This window comes from Propithecus coquereli, unplaced genomic scaffold (genome assembly GCF_000956105.1).
Source record: "Propithecus coquereli isolate 6110/MARCELLA unplaced genomic scaffold, Pcoq_1.0 Scaffold331, whole genome shotgun sequence".
In the NCBI taxonomy this organism is placed as follows: domain Eukaryota; kingdom Metazoa; phylum Chordata; class Mammalia; order Primates; family Indriidae; genus Propithecus; species Propithecus coquereli.
Window position 1 is genome coordinate 1,757,905 of NW_012148964.1, and position 16,816 is coordinate 1,774,720.

The 16,816-nt window shown below is 35.2% G+C and overlaps 1 protein-coding gene across 1 annotated transcript in view; it reads left to right on the plus strand.

Moving 5' to 3' along the window:
* CEP85L (centrosomal protein 85kDa-like) overlaps positions 1 to 16,816 on the plus strand; it is a 143,929-nt gene that overhangs the window by 52,147 nt on the left and 74,966 nt on the right. The window contains exon 4 of the mRNA XM_012650545.1: positions 15,905 to 16,026. Within this exon, the coding sequence (XP_012505999.1) occupies positions 15,905 to 16,026 (122 nt within the window). The remainder of the gene's footprint in view (positions 1 to 15,904; positions 16,027 to 16,816) is intronic.

The following is a 16,816-nucleotide window of genomic DNA, read 5'->3' on the forward strand; positions in this document are numbered from 1 at the left end:
GATGCTGCAACACAGTGTCCATTTAGTGTTGTTGTTTTTTTTTTAACTGATATTTATTGGTTTTTGCACATTTTTTAAATTTCAGAATATTATGAGGGCACAAATGTTTAGGTTACATATATTGCCTTTGCCCTGCCTGAGTCACAGCTACAAGTGTGCCCATCCCCCAAACAGTGTGCACCACACCCATTAAGTATGAATATACCCATCCCCTCTTCCCCCCTCCCACCTGCCTGCCACCCGAAGAATGTTACTACCATGTGTGCATGTAAGTGTTGATCAATTAGTACCAATTTGATGGTGAGTACACGTGGTGCTTGTTTTTCCATTCTTGTGATACTTCACTTAGTAGAATGGGCTGTAGCTCCATCCAGGATAGTAAGTCTATTTAGTGTTAGTACTTATTTTCTCTTTTCCTTTAGAAGATGGATTCTTAACCTACCATCCATGGGTAGAGTTCATGGGTCTTTGAACTTGGATAGGAAAACAATTACATCTTTATTTTTACTAAGCTCTAAATGAAATTTAGTATTTCTTCAGTTTTGACTGAATTTGGGATTTGTTTCTTTGTTTTTCTTTTTATAATTTCGTGGCATTTTAAAATGTGTTCCTCAAAAGTATTTTTTATTAACTTTATGTAAAGGATATCATGAGGTATATAATCTTTTACATTGAGTATTTAAACTCCAATTTTTAGTGGTATGTCAGGGGCAAAGATTTTCTGGAAACCTTTTTTGACAAAAAGTTAATTTAAGTGGTGACTAAATTAAAGTATTTTAATATTTAGACATGTATAGTAAAATGTAAGCTTTGAATTTTTTTTTTTTTTTTTTTGAGACAGAGTCTCTCTCTGTTATCCTGGATAGAGTACAGTGGCATAATCATAGCTCACTGCAACCTGAAACTCCTGGTCTCAAGCAATCCTCCTGCCTCAGCCTCCCGAGTAGCTGGGACTACAAACACGTGGCACCACACTTGGCTAACTTTTCTGTTTTATTATAGTAGAGATGGGGTCTTACTCTTGCTCAGGCTGGTCTTGAACCTCTGAGCTCCAGCAGTCCTCCCACCTTGGCCTCCCAGAGTGCTAGGATTACAGGTGTGAGCCATTGCACCTGGCCTTGAATGAATTTTTGTGATACAATATTTCAAAGATAGGGAGGCTTTTTTTTTTTTAAAGGTTAGCCTTCCTAGACACCCAGGAGGAGCATTCATTTTACCTAAGTCTTGAAGGTGCTTCAGGGTTTGACAATTACTGCCTTAAATTTTAAACCTACCTAAGGAAAGATTAGTTGAATAAACATCTAAGCAAAAATGAGAATGAGAAGTGGTCTGAGACTGAGAGGATGGGAATTCGCTCTCTAGGGCAATCAGGAAGAGAAAAATAGGAGTTATTCATCAATACTAAAGTAACCTGTAAACCTTAAGTTCTTTTGGGGGGAGATAGGTTCACTTTTAGAGCTGATTTTCCAGTTACCTTAAGGCCCAAATATTTTTTTATAAATGTCTGAATTCTGGATAGAATCTCTTTCCTTATTAAATATCCTAATTAGAGATGAGGAAGAATGTTGACATCAAGAGACCAGACAGATTAAGAAAAGGGCTCATGTAGATTTGCACAATTTTTGGAAATTTTATGCAGCACATTCTAAGTGATGGAAATGCTATAGCATGCTATGTGGCTTCAAGGAATTTGTTGTCTATCGGTATACAAGTAATACGGAAATGAAATATTTAACATTTGGAAGTTTAGAACGAGTGCAAGATAACACCAGAACAAGAAAATTCAGAATTGAAAGTCAAATGAACAAATACCCGTCCCCTCCGGGTATTTGTATACACAAGGAGTGCAATGCGCACTACCTGAAGGATGGACATATTTGAAACACGGACTTCGGTGGGGGGGGAACCAAGGACAACACACGTAACCTAAAAATATGTACACCCATAATTTGCTGAAATAAAAAAAAAAAAAAAAGAAAGTCAAATGAACACATATAGTAATCCTAGCTCTCTGGGAGGCCAAGGCAGGCGGATTGTTTGAGCTCAGGAGTTCGAGGCCAGCCTGAGCAAGAGCGAGACCCCGTCTCTACTAAAAATAGAAAGAAATTAATTGGATAACTAAAAATATATAGAAAAAATTAGCCGGGCATGGTGGCGCATGCCTGTAGTCCCAGCTACTCGGGAGGCTGAGGCAGTAGGATTGCTTGAGCCCAGGAATTTGAGGTTGCTGTGAGCTAGGATGACGCCACGGCACTCTAGCCTAGGCAACACAGTGAGACTCTGTCTCAAAAAAAAAAAAAAAAAAAAAAAATAAACACGTATAGTAAGAAAACTACATATTTTATACAAAGGAAGCTGACAGAACCAAAGCCAAAATAAGAAAGGGAAACAACACACAGTAAATTTAACAACAAAAAAAAACGATCCTTCAGGCCTCTAGACACTTGCTTTAATATCTATAGACTATGATGCTGTTCCATTGTTAAGATTGTTGTGTAGTAATTGTAGTGTTACCCTGCACACATTAAATTCATTATCTTTGGCCTTGATACCTCAGCGCTAGAGCCCCTTGCATTCCCAGGCTTTGTTGTGGCACTATTACTTTGATACACAACGGAAATTTGAGGCTCATCCTTTATCAGTCTTCTGCCAGATTTCCTATACACTGAGAAATTGCAGATTATCAAATATAAATCTTTGTTCTCAGACTCATCAGCTCTCTGAACTTTTATAGAAGTGTATATATTAACTAGTTTTTCTATCTTTTGCTGTGATGCTTTCCTACTCAGTCTTCACCCTGCAATCCAAGTTGGCTTTCTCAAGTGCAAATTTTATTGTCACTCATATGCTGAGAACTTTTCATTCTCCTTCAAGATTAAAATGCATACTTTTACAGCATTACCTAAAAGCTCTTTCCTGATCTGGCCATTGTTATCTATTCCCACTGTAACAGTTTGACAACTCTGCCATTGTGTTTTATTTCTTCTATCTGAAATCTTTTCCACTTTCTTGTTCTTCTGGAACTCTTTCATTATTCAGAAATAGGTAGGGAGCTCTGTTTTGTTTGTCCTCAGTTTTTAATTATATTAAGTAATGAGTATCTCTTATAACTCAGAAAAGTCAGATAAATCAGAAGTTGGAGGGGGACTTTATGTGTTTTTAAATGTGGATTTATTTTCTTTGCCATAAACTTTATAAATAGACACTGATCTTTCCCTTTCCCATTCTCTTCCTTTCCTTTTTTTTTTTGAGACAGAGTCTTGTTCTGTCTCTCTGGGTGGAGTGCAGCAGTGTCATCGTAGCTCACAGCAAGCTCTAATTCCTGGGCTCAAGCAATCCTCCTGCCTCTGCCTCCTGAGTAGCTGGGACTACATGATCTCATTACAGTCATAACGTAAAAGTGAAGAGCAGAAATGGTATATCCAATATTGAGAAGTAAATCACTTTCTTTAAGCAAGTCAATTAGAAGGTTAAGTAAAACAGATGAAGCTCAAGTCTTCGAATCAAACTTAATCATGAATTTTACTTATAAAACAAACAGATTATAGCCTTTTCCAAGCCTTTTGTTGCTATAATTTACTTTTTTTTTTTTTTTTTTTTTTGAGACAGAGTCTCACTGTGTTGCCTGGGCTAGAGTGCCGTGGCATCATCCTAGCTCACAATAACCTCAAACTCCTGGGCTCAAGTGATCCTACTGCCTCAGCCTCCCGAGTAGCTGGGACTACAGGCATGTGCCACCATGCCCGGCTAATTTTTTCTATATATTTTTAGTTATCCAATTAATTTCTTTCTATTTTTGGTAGAGACTGGGTCTTGCTCTTGCTCAGGCTGGTCTCGAACTCCTGAGCTCAAATGATCCACCCGCCTCGGCATCCCAGAGTGCTAGGATTACAGGCGTGAGCCGCCGCGCCCAGCCCTATAATTTACTTTTTTAAACTTGAGATAAATATATTAACAGTAAGGCCAGGCATGGTGGCTCACACCTATAATCCTAGTGCTTTGGGAGGCCAAGGCGGGAGGATCGCTTGAGGCCAGGAGTTCTAGAGCAGCCTTGGCAACAAAGTGAGACCTCTGTCTCTACAAAAAATATTTTAAATTAAATACACACACACACACACACACACACACACACACACACACACACAGACTAAAATTTAATGAATCAATCCTTTGTAATTAACGAATCAGACAGCTGCTGTTGCCCTGACTACATGCAGTGGCATGATTGTAGTTCACCTGCAGATTAGTTGGTTTCCCTGGATCTGACAAAAGTGAGGCTAGACCTCCAGGGCCTGAAAGCCTGATTTTTATTGAAAGCTAAGTTTGTATATTGATCTTTGAACTATGATTTTTAAAGTACAGATATTTTCTGCTATTACTTGTGTCATTGCTGTGAAAATGGTAATAGGGATTTTAAGTACTGATAATTTGAGGGAGGGTAACCTTCTGTAGAAATCTCCAAATTTTCAAGTCAGTTGGTATTTAACAAACATTGTCAGGTGTTGTGCTGAGTGAGTATCAAGGGGTACAGAATAATAAGACCCAATTTATCATGATACAGACTAAACTGGGAAAGGAACCACTGCCATAATTACTATTACGGTATGCTAATTACAATACCCGTCTGTGCTGTTGGAAATATTTTTGGATTTTTTTTTGAAGGCTGGGAAACATACCTAGGGGATTCTAGCTACTCATCGTCTTTTTGCCAATTGTATGTTATGGGCTAGATGATGAACTAGACTGTAGGGATTAAAAAAAAAATTAGTGTCAGAAATCAACTTGCTCCTGTTTTTTATGTCCTAAACATATATAGGGAGCTCTCTAAACTTCACTCAACAATTTCACCCTGAGAAGATTTTCCATTTTTGACTCTTTAGGCATTTTTTAAATGATATTTTTAACATATAATAGAAGAAAACATTGATGACCTCTGCATAACTGTAGTGATAGAAAAGAAAAATGGAGAATGTAGATGGTAAGCAAAGTCAGATAACCCCAACTGATAGAATGTAAACGCCTACTCCCTTTCTTGCCTCAAGATAACCACCATTAATATTTATAATTTCTTTTATATCCTTTTAGAAAAATTCTTAGTTAAATTTTTAAATAATGTAGGTAGTACTTTTGTCTCAGAACATATTTGCAGTCACGTGTCGCTTATCAATGGGGATATGTTCTTAGAAATGTCTTTTTAGGCAATTTTGTCATTGTACGAACATCGTAAAGCATACTTACGCAAACCTAAATGGTATACCGTACTACACACCTAGGCTATATAGTATTTGCTTCTAGGTTACAAACCTATACAGCATGCTAGTGTACTGAATACTGTAGGCAGTTGTAATACAATTGCATTTGTGTATCTAAATATATGTAAACATAGAAAAGGCACAAAAATATGATATTATAATATAATCCTATGGGACCACAGTTGTATATGCCATCCATTGTTGACCAAAACATTGTTATGCAGTATATAACTATTATTATATATTTTCATTTTATCTCTTGATAGTAAAATATGGCAAAAAACTTGATAAAACATACTTTGGTAATCTGATTTTAAAAATAAATGAAATATGTTAGCATTTGTGCTATAGCTCTGTTTTAGTAGAAGCTTGTTTTATAGTCTGGGACATTTGTTATTCATAACCTTGGACAGGATCCAAAATAGAGCCACATTTTATTAAATACCTCATTTTGATAAGCTTCTCTTTATATACATTCCATAGTTTTATATTTTGTGAATTGTCAATTATAGCCTTAATTTTTTTCCAGTTAGGTTGCTAGTAGTAGCTATCTGATTTGTTAATTACAAAGGATTGATTCATTAAGTTTTAGTCTGTGTTTGTATGTGTGTATTTAATTTAAAATATTTTTTGTAGAGATAGAGGTCTCACTTTGTTGCCAAGGCTGCTCTAGAACTCCTGGCCTCAAGCGATCCTCCCGCCTTGGCCTCCCAAAGCACTAGAATTACAGGTGTGAGCCACCGTGCCTGGCCTTACTGTTAATATATTTATCTTAAGTTTAAAAAAGTAAATTATAGCAACAAAAGGCTTGGAAAAGGCTATAATCTGTTTGTTTTATAAGTAAAATTCATGATTAAGTTTAATTTGAAGACTTGAGCTTCATCTGTTTTATTTAACCTTCTAATTGACTTGCTTAAAAAAATGATTTACTTCTCAATATTGGATATACCATTTCTGCCCTTCACTTTTACGTTATAACTGTAATGAGATCATGTTTCATGCATGGCTCATCTCTTTGCATTTTTTTTTAAACATGATAACGCTAACACAGACATGAACCATGTTGTTTTTTGAGAAGAAAAATGTTCCTCCTTCTGAAAGAAAAGAATAGTAATTTAGTTGTTTAGGATGGTGGAAATCAGAAATGCTTTTAGTGTTCTCTTTCTCTTCCTGCATTTGTATTTTTAAGATATAAAATATAGACATATATTCCTGTCAGTTTCTTTTTATCATTTTTTTCCTAGGGTTTTTTACCCTTGAAGTAACTCAATATACTTGAATTGTTATTTCAGTAAAGCATATTAGGATGCCGAGGAAAACATAGAGTCAGTAATAAAAACAAATCGAAGCAATAATGAGATTATTAAAAACAATTCCTTCTATTAATACAATTTAAATTTTGAGGGTCAAGATGTAGAGTTTAATTTATAATGGGTCACTCTGAGGAAGGGGTTACCGATAGAATTTTATGTGTTTTTTTGGTTAGAGAAAATTAATATGTAGTAATATATTCTAAAATAATTATGTGGGCTTAGTTAAAATATAGATCTTACATGAAATGCATAGTTCTTTTAGTAATAATGTAATCCATATTTTTTCCTTTTCTTGGTTAATAAGAGCTTTTTAAATTCTGTGTTATTTGTAGTTTATTTTCATCTTCACTGTTGAGCTTTGTGAATTTATTTATGTTTGGGTGCAATATCTTGATTCTTTTACCTAAAAGCACTTGTAGAATATCTCTTCAGATAGACTATTCCAGGAAACAGAGGAAGATTTGCTGTGTTATTTGACATGTCGTGAGTGATGAATGAGCTCAGGGACAAAGGCAAATGAAGGAGAGATAACAAACTTGAAGAACTGCAGAGGTTGTATTCCAGTTAAGTGTGGTAGCACTGGATTATCTAAATTTAACAGTATTTGTCCAAGCCAAAGAATTTTGAGCTATTTTCAGCTGCACTATAGTAAACTTTTATTAGAAGCATGTTTGGCATTAACTGACATATTTTGGCAACTTTTCATAGTGTCTGGGTCTTATCTAAGTAGCATGTATTTGGGATTGTTGTAGATGCCCACTATCCATATTCAGTTTTGAGTGTGGAATTTGCCCTTCCCAATAAGAGGTACCTATATGTGTCTTCTGGGTCTATACTTTTATATGGTTACATTTTATATGCAGAAGAGTTATTCTTCCTTGGCTAGTAAACTACTATTTTCTTCTGTAACCACCAGAGAACAGTGTATGTTGTACATTTTTAGGTAAAACATCTAAAGGAGGTTTTCCCTTCCCAACCAAATATATATGAGCAGTTTTTACTTGTAAAAGTGTCTTTGTTTCACCTTCACAGATTTTGAAATGTTACTTTGATGACATACTTTCTGTTTCTTACTTCAGATTAATTCACACAGCTATAAGCCTTTATAATTACTTTTTACATTTCATGTTCATATCTAGTTAAAGTTTTATTATTCTTAAGCTATAAATATAAATTATATATTCGTAAGTTTAAATTGTCATGTTCTCCTTGATTACTTACATTAGATACAGTCAAGTAGAAACATGACTAACTACTTGAAATTCTAAGTAAAATAGCATAACAACAGTAATTTTCTCTTTTATCAATATGTGAATTTTAATACATATTTTTCTATCGAAACAAATATCTAGGTTTTCTAAGATACAGTCAAAATGTGTTTTTTACTGCCAATATATAACTGCCACACGATGGTATGCATCTCATGGCTCGTTATGATTTTATTGAATAGAAATTCTTAATTGTTTTCTAACTACTTGGGATAAAATATGCTACTAATAGGATATAGGAGAGAAGTTACTTGAATACAAAATACTTTTCTCTTTTCCATGTTAGGAAGCAAGATTGTCCTCTGCCTTAATAGAAGGTTTCTTTGTTCCGCTAGAGTATTGACAGCTCTTAAGAGACAGCTTGTAGGTTGTTATCAACTCTGTTCTTGTACTCTTGGTGTAGGGTATTTACTTTATCGGGCATTTTCTCTTATCTCATGACTATTTGCAGATGTGGGATAGTACCAAAGTGATGAAGAGATAGGAACTTATAGCCAGGACAGTGCATTCTGTCATGTACAGTGTCGAATGGGATATGTGTAAATATTCACCTGGAATTACTTTTAGAAAAATCAATTTTATTGATATTATTTATAAACAGAATACACCCATTTTTAATAGGATCATTGAGGTGTGATTTACATATAGTGGAATTTAACTTTTAAAAATGTGAAGGGTTAAATTTACATAAAATGTTATAGTTTGAGTTTTTGAAAAATGTATATAGTAGTTGCCTATTATCTGTGGGAGATATGTTCCAAGACCCCCGGTGGATGCTTGAAACTGGGGATAGTACCAAACTCTCTATATACTGTTTTTTCCTATACATACATACCTATGATAAAGCTTAATTTATAAAGTAAGCACAGTCAGAAATTAGCAATAATTAATAATAAGATAGAACAATTATAACAATATGTAAGCATTGCTATTCTTGCATTTTGGGCCATTATTAAGTAAAATAAAGGTTACTGGAACACAAACACTGAGATACCAAGACGGTTGATCTGATATTTAAGGTGGCTACTAAGTGGATAATGGGCCAGTAGCTTACGCAGTATGGATATACTGGACAAAGGGATGATTTATGTCCTGGGTGTGACAGAGCGGAATGGTGCAGGACTCATCATGCTGCTCAGAATGGCATGCAATTTAAAATTTATGAATTGTTTATTTTGGAATTTTCCATTTAATATTTTTTGGCCACAGTAGACCATGGTAACTGAAACCATGGAAAGTGAAACTGCGGATAAGGGGGAAATACTGTATAGTCATGTTGTGACAACAGTGGTGTTGCTTTGGGTGTATGTTCTAGCTTCTGAAGATGGGAGCTTAGATTGAGACCATTCCCCTTTTCTAATTTAACTACTTAGGATTTTAAATTGTCCTCTCGGTACTGCTTTAGCTGTATCCCACAAATTTTGATATTTTCATTTTCTTTCAGTTCAACTGATGTATTATTTAGAAGTGTATTATTTAATTTCAGTGATACCAAAAAGTGGTGGCATTTTAATTTGAATTTCTGTATCTGCATTAAGATGCATTATTTTAAATATGGTCAATTTGTAACATGCTTCATTATTATTCAAGCCCTACTTCACTAGCTTTCTCAAAATTTTTATTTTACTGCTTTATTTTTTCTTTAGATTTATGAAAAAACTACCTGTAAAATCAATACCTCATTTTAGGAGTAGACTTTTTTTTCCCCCCAGTCCATACTATGATTATTCAGATAGTCTGTCTCGAGAGTTAATTTTGGTAATTGATGTTTTCTTAGAAAGTTGTTCATTTCATCTAAATTTTTAGATTTATTGATATATATTGCAATATAATTTTAAAGTGTTCTTTGAATAACTAGTTTTAAATACATAATCTCTTAGTAAATATACATCCATATATAGACACGTATTGTGTCTTGTAGCTGTTCAACTTTGTTATGAAAGCAGTCAGGCAATATGTAAAAGAATGAGTGTGTATATATTCCAATAAAACTTTATATGTCACAAAATATTTTTCTTTTGATTGTTTTCAACTGTTTAAAAATATTAAATCCATTTTTAGTTTGCATGCCATGAAAAAACTGACAGTGAATTGGATTTTTGAATCCCTGCGCTACTTGATTTTTCTGTTTCAGAAAGCTCAGTGGAGCTTGAATGGCTGCTGAGGGACTCTTCCTACCTGTAAGATTTTACATTATTTGAGATTTAAAGCAAACCCTGTTTCAAAACTAGCAGTAACTTCAATAAATAACTGAAGTTAATGCCTCAGGCAGAATTTCAGATCATCAATTTAACAGACTTTTTATTTATTATTATTATTTCAGTAGATTTAGGGGAGTTACAAGTGGTTTTGTGTTACATGGATGGATTGTGTAGTGGTGAAGTCAAGGCTTTCAGTGTACCCATCACCCAAATAGTATACATTGTACCTGATAGGTAGTTTTTGATCCCTGACCCTTCTCCCACCATACCCCCTTCAGAGTCTCCAAAGTCCCTTATGCTAATCTGTGTGACCATGTACACCCATCATGCAGCTCCCACATATAAGTGAGTACATGTGGTTTTTGTTTTTCCATTCTTGAGATACTTCACCTAGGATAATGGCTTCCAGTTCCATCCAAGTTGTTGTGAAAGCCATTATTTCATTCTTGTTATGGCTGAATAGTATTCAGTAGTGTGTGTGTGTGTGTGTGTGTGTGTGTGTGTGTGTGTGTATACACACACACTACATTTTCTTTATCCACTCATCAGTTGATGGGCATTTCTTTGAAATTGTGAATTATGCTGCGATTAACATATGAGTTCATGTGTCTTTTTGATATAATAATTTCTTTTTCTTTGGGTGGATACACAGTAGTGAGATTGCTGGATCAAATGGTAGGTCAACTTTTAGTTCCTTGAGGAATCTCCATGCTGTGTTCCATAGAGGTTATACTAATTTACATTCCCAGCAGCAGTGAATATGAATTTTCTTTTCACCCCATCTACTCTGACATCTATTGTTTATTGACATTTTAAAATGGCCATTCTGACAGGGGTAATGTGGTATCTCATTGTGGTTTTAATTTACATTTCCATGATGATTAGTGATGTTAAGCATTTTTTCATATGTTTGTCCTTTGTGTCTCATCTACTGAAAAATGTTCATGTCTTTTGCCACTTTTTAATGGGGTTATTTGTTTTTTTGTAGCTGATTTATTTGTGTTCCTTGTAGATTCTGGATAGTAGTCCTTTGTCAGATGTATAGTTTGCGAGTGTTTTCTCCCATTCTGTAGGTTGCCTATTTGCTCTGTTAATTATTTCTTTTACTGTGTAGAAACTTTTTAGTTTAATTAGGTCACATCTATTTGTTTCGTTTTTGTTGTATTTTCTTTTGGGATCTTGTTCACAAATTCTTTGCCTAGGCCAATGTCCAGAAGAGTTTTTCCTACATTTTCTTCTAGAGGTTTTATAGCATCAAGGTTTACATTTAAGTCTTTAATCCATCTTGAGTTTATTTTTGTGTATGGTGAGAGATAGGGATCCAGTTTCATACTTCCCCATGTGGCTCTCCAATTTTCCCAACACCATTTATTGAATAGTGGGTCCTTTCCCAGTGTATATTTTTGTCTGGTTTGTAGAAGATCAGTTGGTTGTCAATGTTTTATTTCTGGGTTGTCTATTTTTGTTCCATTGATCCATGTATCTACTTTTATACTAGTGCTGTGCTATTAATATTTTGGTTACTACAGCCTTGTAGTATAAAGTCAAGTAATGTGATGCTTCAGATTTGTTCTTTTTCCTTAGGATTGCTTTGGCAATTCAGGGTCTTTTTTTATTCCATATGAAATTTGGTACTTTTTTTCTAGTTCTGTGTAAAATGACATTGGTATTTGGATGGAAATTGTATTGAATCTGTAAATCATTTTGGGCAGTAAAGGCATTATAACAATATTCTTCCAATCCATTAACATTGTTTTTCCATCCATTTCTGTCATCTATGATTTCTTTCATCAGTGTTTTGTAATTCTCCTTGTAGAGATCTTTCACCTCCTTGCTTAAGTATATTCCTAGGTATTTTACGTTATTTTTTTGCATCTATTGTAAATAATACTGAGTTCTTGATTCTCAGCTTGACTGTTAATGGTGTATGGAAATACAACTGATTTTTGTGAATTAATTTTTTGACCCACTTTACTGAATCTATTTATCAATTCTGGGAGTCTTTTGGAGGAGTCTTTAGTGTTTTCTAGATATAAGATCATATCGTTGGCAAACAGGGATAGTTTGACTTCCTCATTCCTGATTTGGATACTCTTTATTTCTTTCTTTTGTTCAATTGCTCTGGCTAGGGGTTCCAGTACTATGTTGATTAGAACTGGTGAAAGTGGGCACCCTTGTCTTGTTCCAGTTCTTAGGGGGAATGTTTTCAATTTTACCCCATTCAGTATGATGTTGGCTGTGGGCTTGTCATATATGGCTTTTATTATTTTGAGCTATGTTCCTTCTATGCCTAGTTTGTTAAAAGTTTTTATCCTAAAACAGTGCTGGATTTTATCGAATGCTTTTTCTGCATCTACTGAGATGATCATATGGTTTTTGTTTTTAGATCTGTTTATGTGGTGAACCACATTTATTGATTTATATCTGTTGAGTCATCCTTGCATCCCTGTGATGAAACCCACTTGGTCATGGTGAATTATTTTCTTGATGTACTGTTGGATTCAGTTTGCTAGTATTTTGTTGAGGACTTTTGCATCTGTGTTCATGAGGTATATTGGTCTGTAGTTTTCTCTTTTTTTGTGTCCTTTCCTGGCTTTGGTATAGGGTGATACTGCCTTCGTAGAATTAGTTAGGGAGGAGTCCCTCCCTCTTGATGTTATGTGCCAGTTTCAGTAGGATAGGTACCTGTTCTTTGTAAGTCCAGTAAAGACACCTGGCATGTGTGCAGGCAGTATGGCATCTGCTGTCTCAGCTCAGGTCTGTGTCAACGGGAAGTGACCCTACGTGGGCCGCAGCCCAGTGTTCTGCTCCCATGAAGCTCTCAGTTTGCCGATGGTAGCAGCGCCTAGATTCATCACAGTAGAAGGGCTCTCCAACACACTGGGATCTGGCAGACTGCTACAGGATTGAGAGAAGGAAAAGCAAACACTCTGACCTACCATTTCTGCTTGGTTCCAAATCCCTCGTGGGTAGATCTCTGCCAAAATTTTGTTCCTTCTTATTCTGCTCCACATCTTCTTCCCCTGGGATCTCTGGTAAGGGTAGATTCTGTCATCGTTCTTCAGCATTTCTCCCGGGCTATGCTTTCTCACCTGAAACTTTTTCTTCTATTTGGGACAATCTAGCAACCAATGTCTTTAGTCAGCCATCTCTCCCCACCTCCCACACCCCCTGGGAAGTAACACTTTATTTGTTGGATCATGGAGAATTCTGAGGAGTGGTCTGGCTGTGGAAAGGACAGTTAGAGGGTTTGAATAGCATTTAGTTACCAACCATAGTGAAAGTACTTCGGTATTGTAACAACTAACATCTGTACCGGTGCATGCTGGCTGATTATTAGCCTTTGTTGTATATTAGACAAGGGAAAGAAAGAAATTCAGAGTCAGGATCTCTGACTAACCTGCCCTATGACACCATGTGTCATTTACACTCAAAATATCTCTTTATCTGAGAAGATATGTACCCTGTAATTAATATCAACTGATTTCTGTCCTTAGTCTATACTCACCCTATCTTCCTTGTGAAACATCTAATCCTAATATTACTTGACTATCTCTTAATTTATTTTATTTGTTTGTTTGTTTGTTTATTTGTGACAAGGTCTTACTCTGTTGCTCAGGCTGGAGTGCAATGGTATAATCAGAGCTCACCGTAACCTCAAACTCCTAAGCTCAAGCCATGCTCCTGCCTCAGACTCCTGAGTAGCTGGGACTACAGGCACATGCCACCATGCCTGGCTAATTTTTGTATTTTGTGGAGATAGGTTCTCACTACGTTGCTCAGGCTGGTCTTAAACGCCTGGCCTCAAGTGATCTTCCTGCCTCAGCCTCCCAACGTGCTAGGATTACAGGTGTGAGCCACCACAACCAGCCAGTTATTTTACTTTTTTTGATAATGTTATTTTTAAAATTATTTTTATCGTTTCAGGGTGTATAAGTACAGTTTTGATATATGGATATATTGCATCATGGTGAAGTCTGAACTTTTTGTGTAACCCTCACTCTATTAATGTACCTAGTATCCATTAGGTAATTTTTCATTCCATAGCCCCTTTCTGCCCTTATGAATCTCCAATGTCTATTATTCCACTTTCTATGTCCATGTCTATACATTATTTAGCTCCCACTTATAAGTGAGAACATGTGGTATTTGACTTTCCGTTTCTGAGTCATTTCACCTAAGATAATGGCCTCCAGTTCCATCCATGTTGCTGCAAAGGACACAATTTTATTCTTTTTATGGCTGAGTAGTAGTCCATGTTGCGTGTGTATATGTACACATAATGTATATACATACACAACACATTTTCTTTATCCAATCATCACTTGATGGACACTTGGACATTTAGGTTGATTCCATGTCGTTGCTGTTGTGGATAGTGCTGTGATAAACATACCAGTGCAGATATCTTTTTGATATAAGGATTTCTTTTACTTTGGGTAGATACCCAGTGGTGGGATCGCTGGATCAAATGGTAGTTCTGTTTTTAGTTCTTTGAGAAATCTCCACACTGTTTTCCATAGAGGTTGTTTAAAGAGTTAATCTAGGACTGCTTGATGTCACACAATTAGTTTACTCAGAAGTAGTCCTTGTTAGTAGCATCTTTGGAAAATAAAGGATAAAAATAGTACTGTACATTTGAATTCTCCTAATGTTCCTTTGTGATGTTTATACAGCATCTTCTAGCTTGCCAAGGAATTTACGTTTCTATTTGAAACCAGGTTCCTAGCGCTGCCTTAACAAAGTAGCACAAACTGGGTAGCTTAAACAACAGAAATTTATTGTCTCACAGTTCTGGAAGCTAAAAGTTGGAAATTAAGGTGTTGGCAGAGTTGGTTCCTTCTGAGGACCGTGTAGGACAAGCTGTCCCATACCCCTCTCCTAGCTTCTGGTGTTTTACTGGCTTGTAGATGTATCGCTCCAGTCCCTGCTTTCATATTCATGTGGGATTATCTCTGTGTCTCTTCACACGGTCTTCCTTGTGTGCGTGTTTAAATTTTTCCCTTTCTGTAAGGACACCAGTCATATTGGATTAGGGTTCACCCTAAGGACCTCATCTTAACTTGACTACATCTGCAAAGACCCTATTTCCAAATAAGATCACTTTCTGAGGTACTAGGAGTTAGGAATTCAGCTTATCTTTTTGAGGGGACACAATTGAACCCATGATGCCAATGTTAAAAAAAATGTTTGTCGTTATTTTAGTGGTAGAAATTTGAGGATATTTGCCACATTGGTTTTTACTGTTGTTGATTTATTTTAAGTATCTGAAATTTTTCTCAAAGTCTAAGCAGATTTTTTCTAAATGGTATAATTTACACTGGAGAACAATAATCATACAAATTACCTGCTTAATAGATAGTCATATTTTCTATGGATATAGAAAACATTTATCATTTTGAAATTTTAATGTAATTAAATGATGATATGATGCATGACAATTTGAAGTTTGAATTACTATAGGTACTGCTTTTATTTCCTTGCGGAAACCCTCCTGGTAATGTTTGTTTAGTTAGGCTGTGGTATGTTCCTTAATTATACTCCTTCCTTAGCCAGTGATTAAGCTCTTATTTCCAGAAAGATTCTACTCCACAAGATAATGAAAATAAGATCTTATATATGGTATTATAATTAGCCAGTTTAAATGTCCTGTTGTTATCAATTCTTCATTAGACTTGTACATTTACTTTGGAACTTCCTTGAATTTCTTCAAGTTATGTTGTATTCACAAGTGTGATTTCAGAGAGTCTTTGAAAAGTTGGAGCAATTTCTCTATTTTTTAAAGAAAATCATTGTGAAAATATTAGATGGTATATAAATATTCCTTTGGATACTTTTAGCATACTAATAGTGTAAACATGTTTGTGCAGGTTTTGACTGGATCATCTCGTCAAAGTTATTCACCTTCTGGCTATCAGGATTTCAGTAAGTGGGAATCAATGTTGAAAATAAAAGAAGGACTTCTAAGACAGAAAGAAATTGTAATTGATCGGTGAGTCTGTTTTTTTAAATTACTAAATATTTCAGGCACACAGAAATGTAGATTAATGAAACAATTACCTCTGCATCCACTACTTAGAGTTTAAGAACTGGAACCTTACAAATAACATTGATGGTGCATATTTTCCCCTCCCCACTCCCAATCTTTTCAAGATCTGCTGTCTGAACTTAGGGTTTATATGTCTGATTTCCATGACTCTCCTCATTCACTTAATGAATTATTAATATTTCATTGTTTAGAAGCTACTCTCTGTCTTTTCTGTATATGTAGCAGGTTGTCTGCAATGCTAATGAACTATCATAGCTACAAGATAGTATCTTTGTATTTTATACTTGGGAACTATCAAATTGGAAAACTATTTTTAAAAAGTATAATAGTAATCTCCTTTAAGTATGTTAGGTGTGAAGCCACAAACTATGAAGATAATGACTTACAGTTAAGAATTATGGGAGTTTTATGGTACATTCCAAAGTTTCTGAATGTTTTGAGTACCTAAGCTTTGAAAAAGAAATTCGTTTGTACTTAATACAGTCCCCTGATTATTCTGAGCAGTAAACCTTAATGTTACTTAATCGTATTATCTTTGATGTAGATTGGTTCTACATCATTTATGTATGCTTTTGGGATAATTAAACATGTTGTATACCATGGTAATTGGGAAATAGTTCTAGGAGGCTTTTTTTCTTAATGCTAATCATTGCTTATTTTTGTGCGCTTGCATGGGATAAAATAAAATAAAATAAAATAGTAGATATTTTATCTTTAAAATTCTAATTCAAAT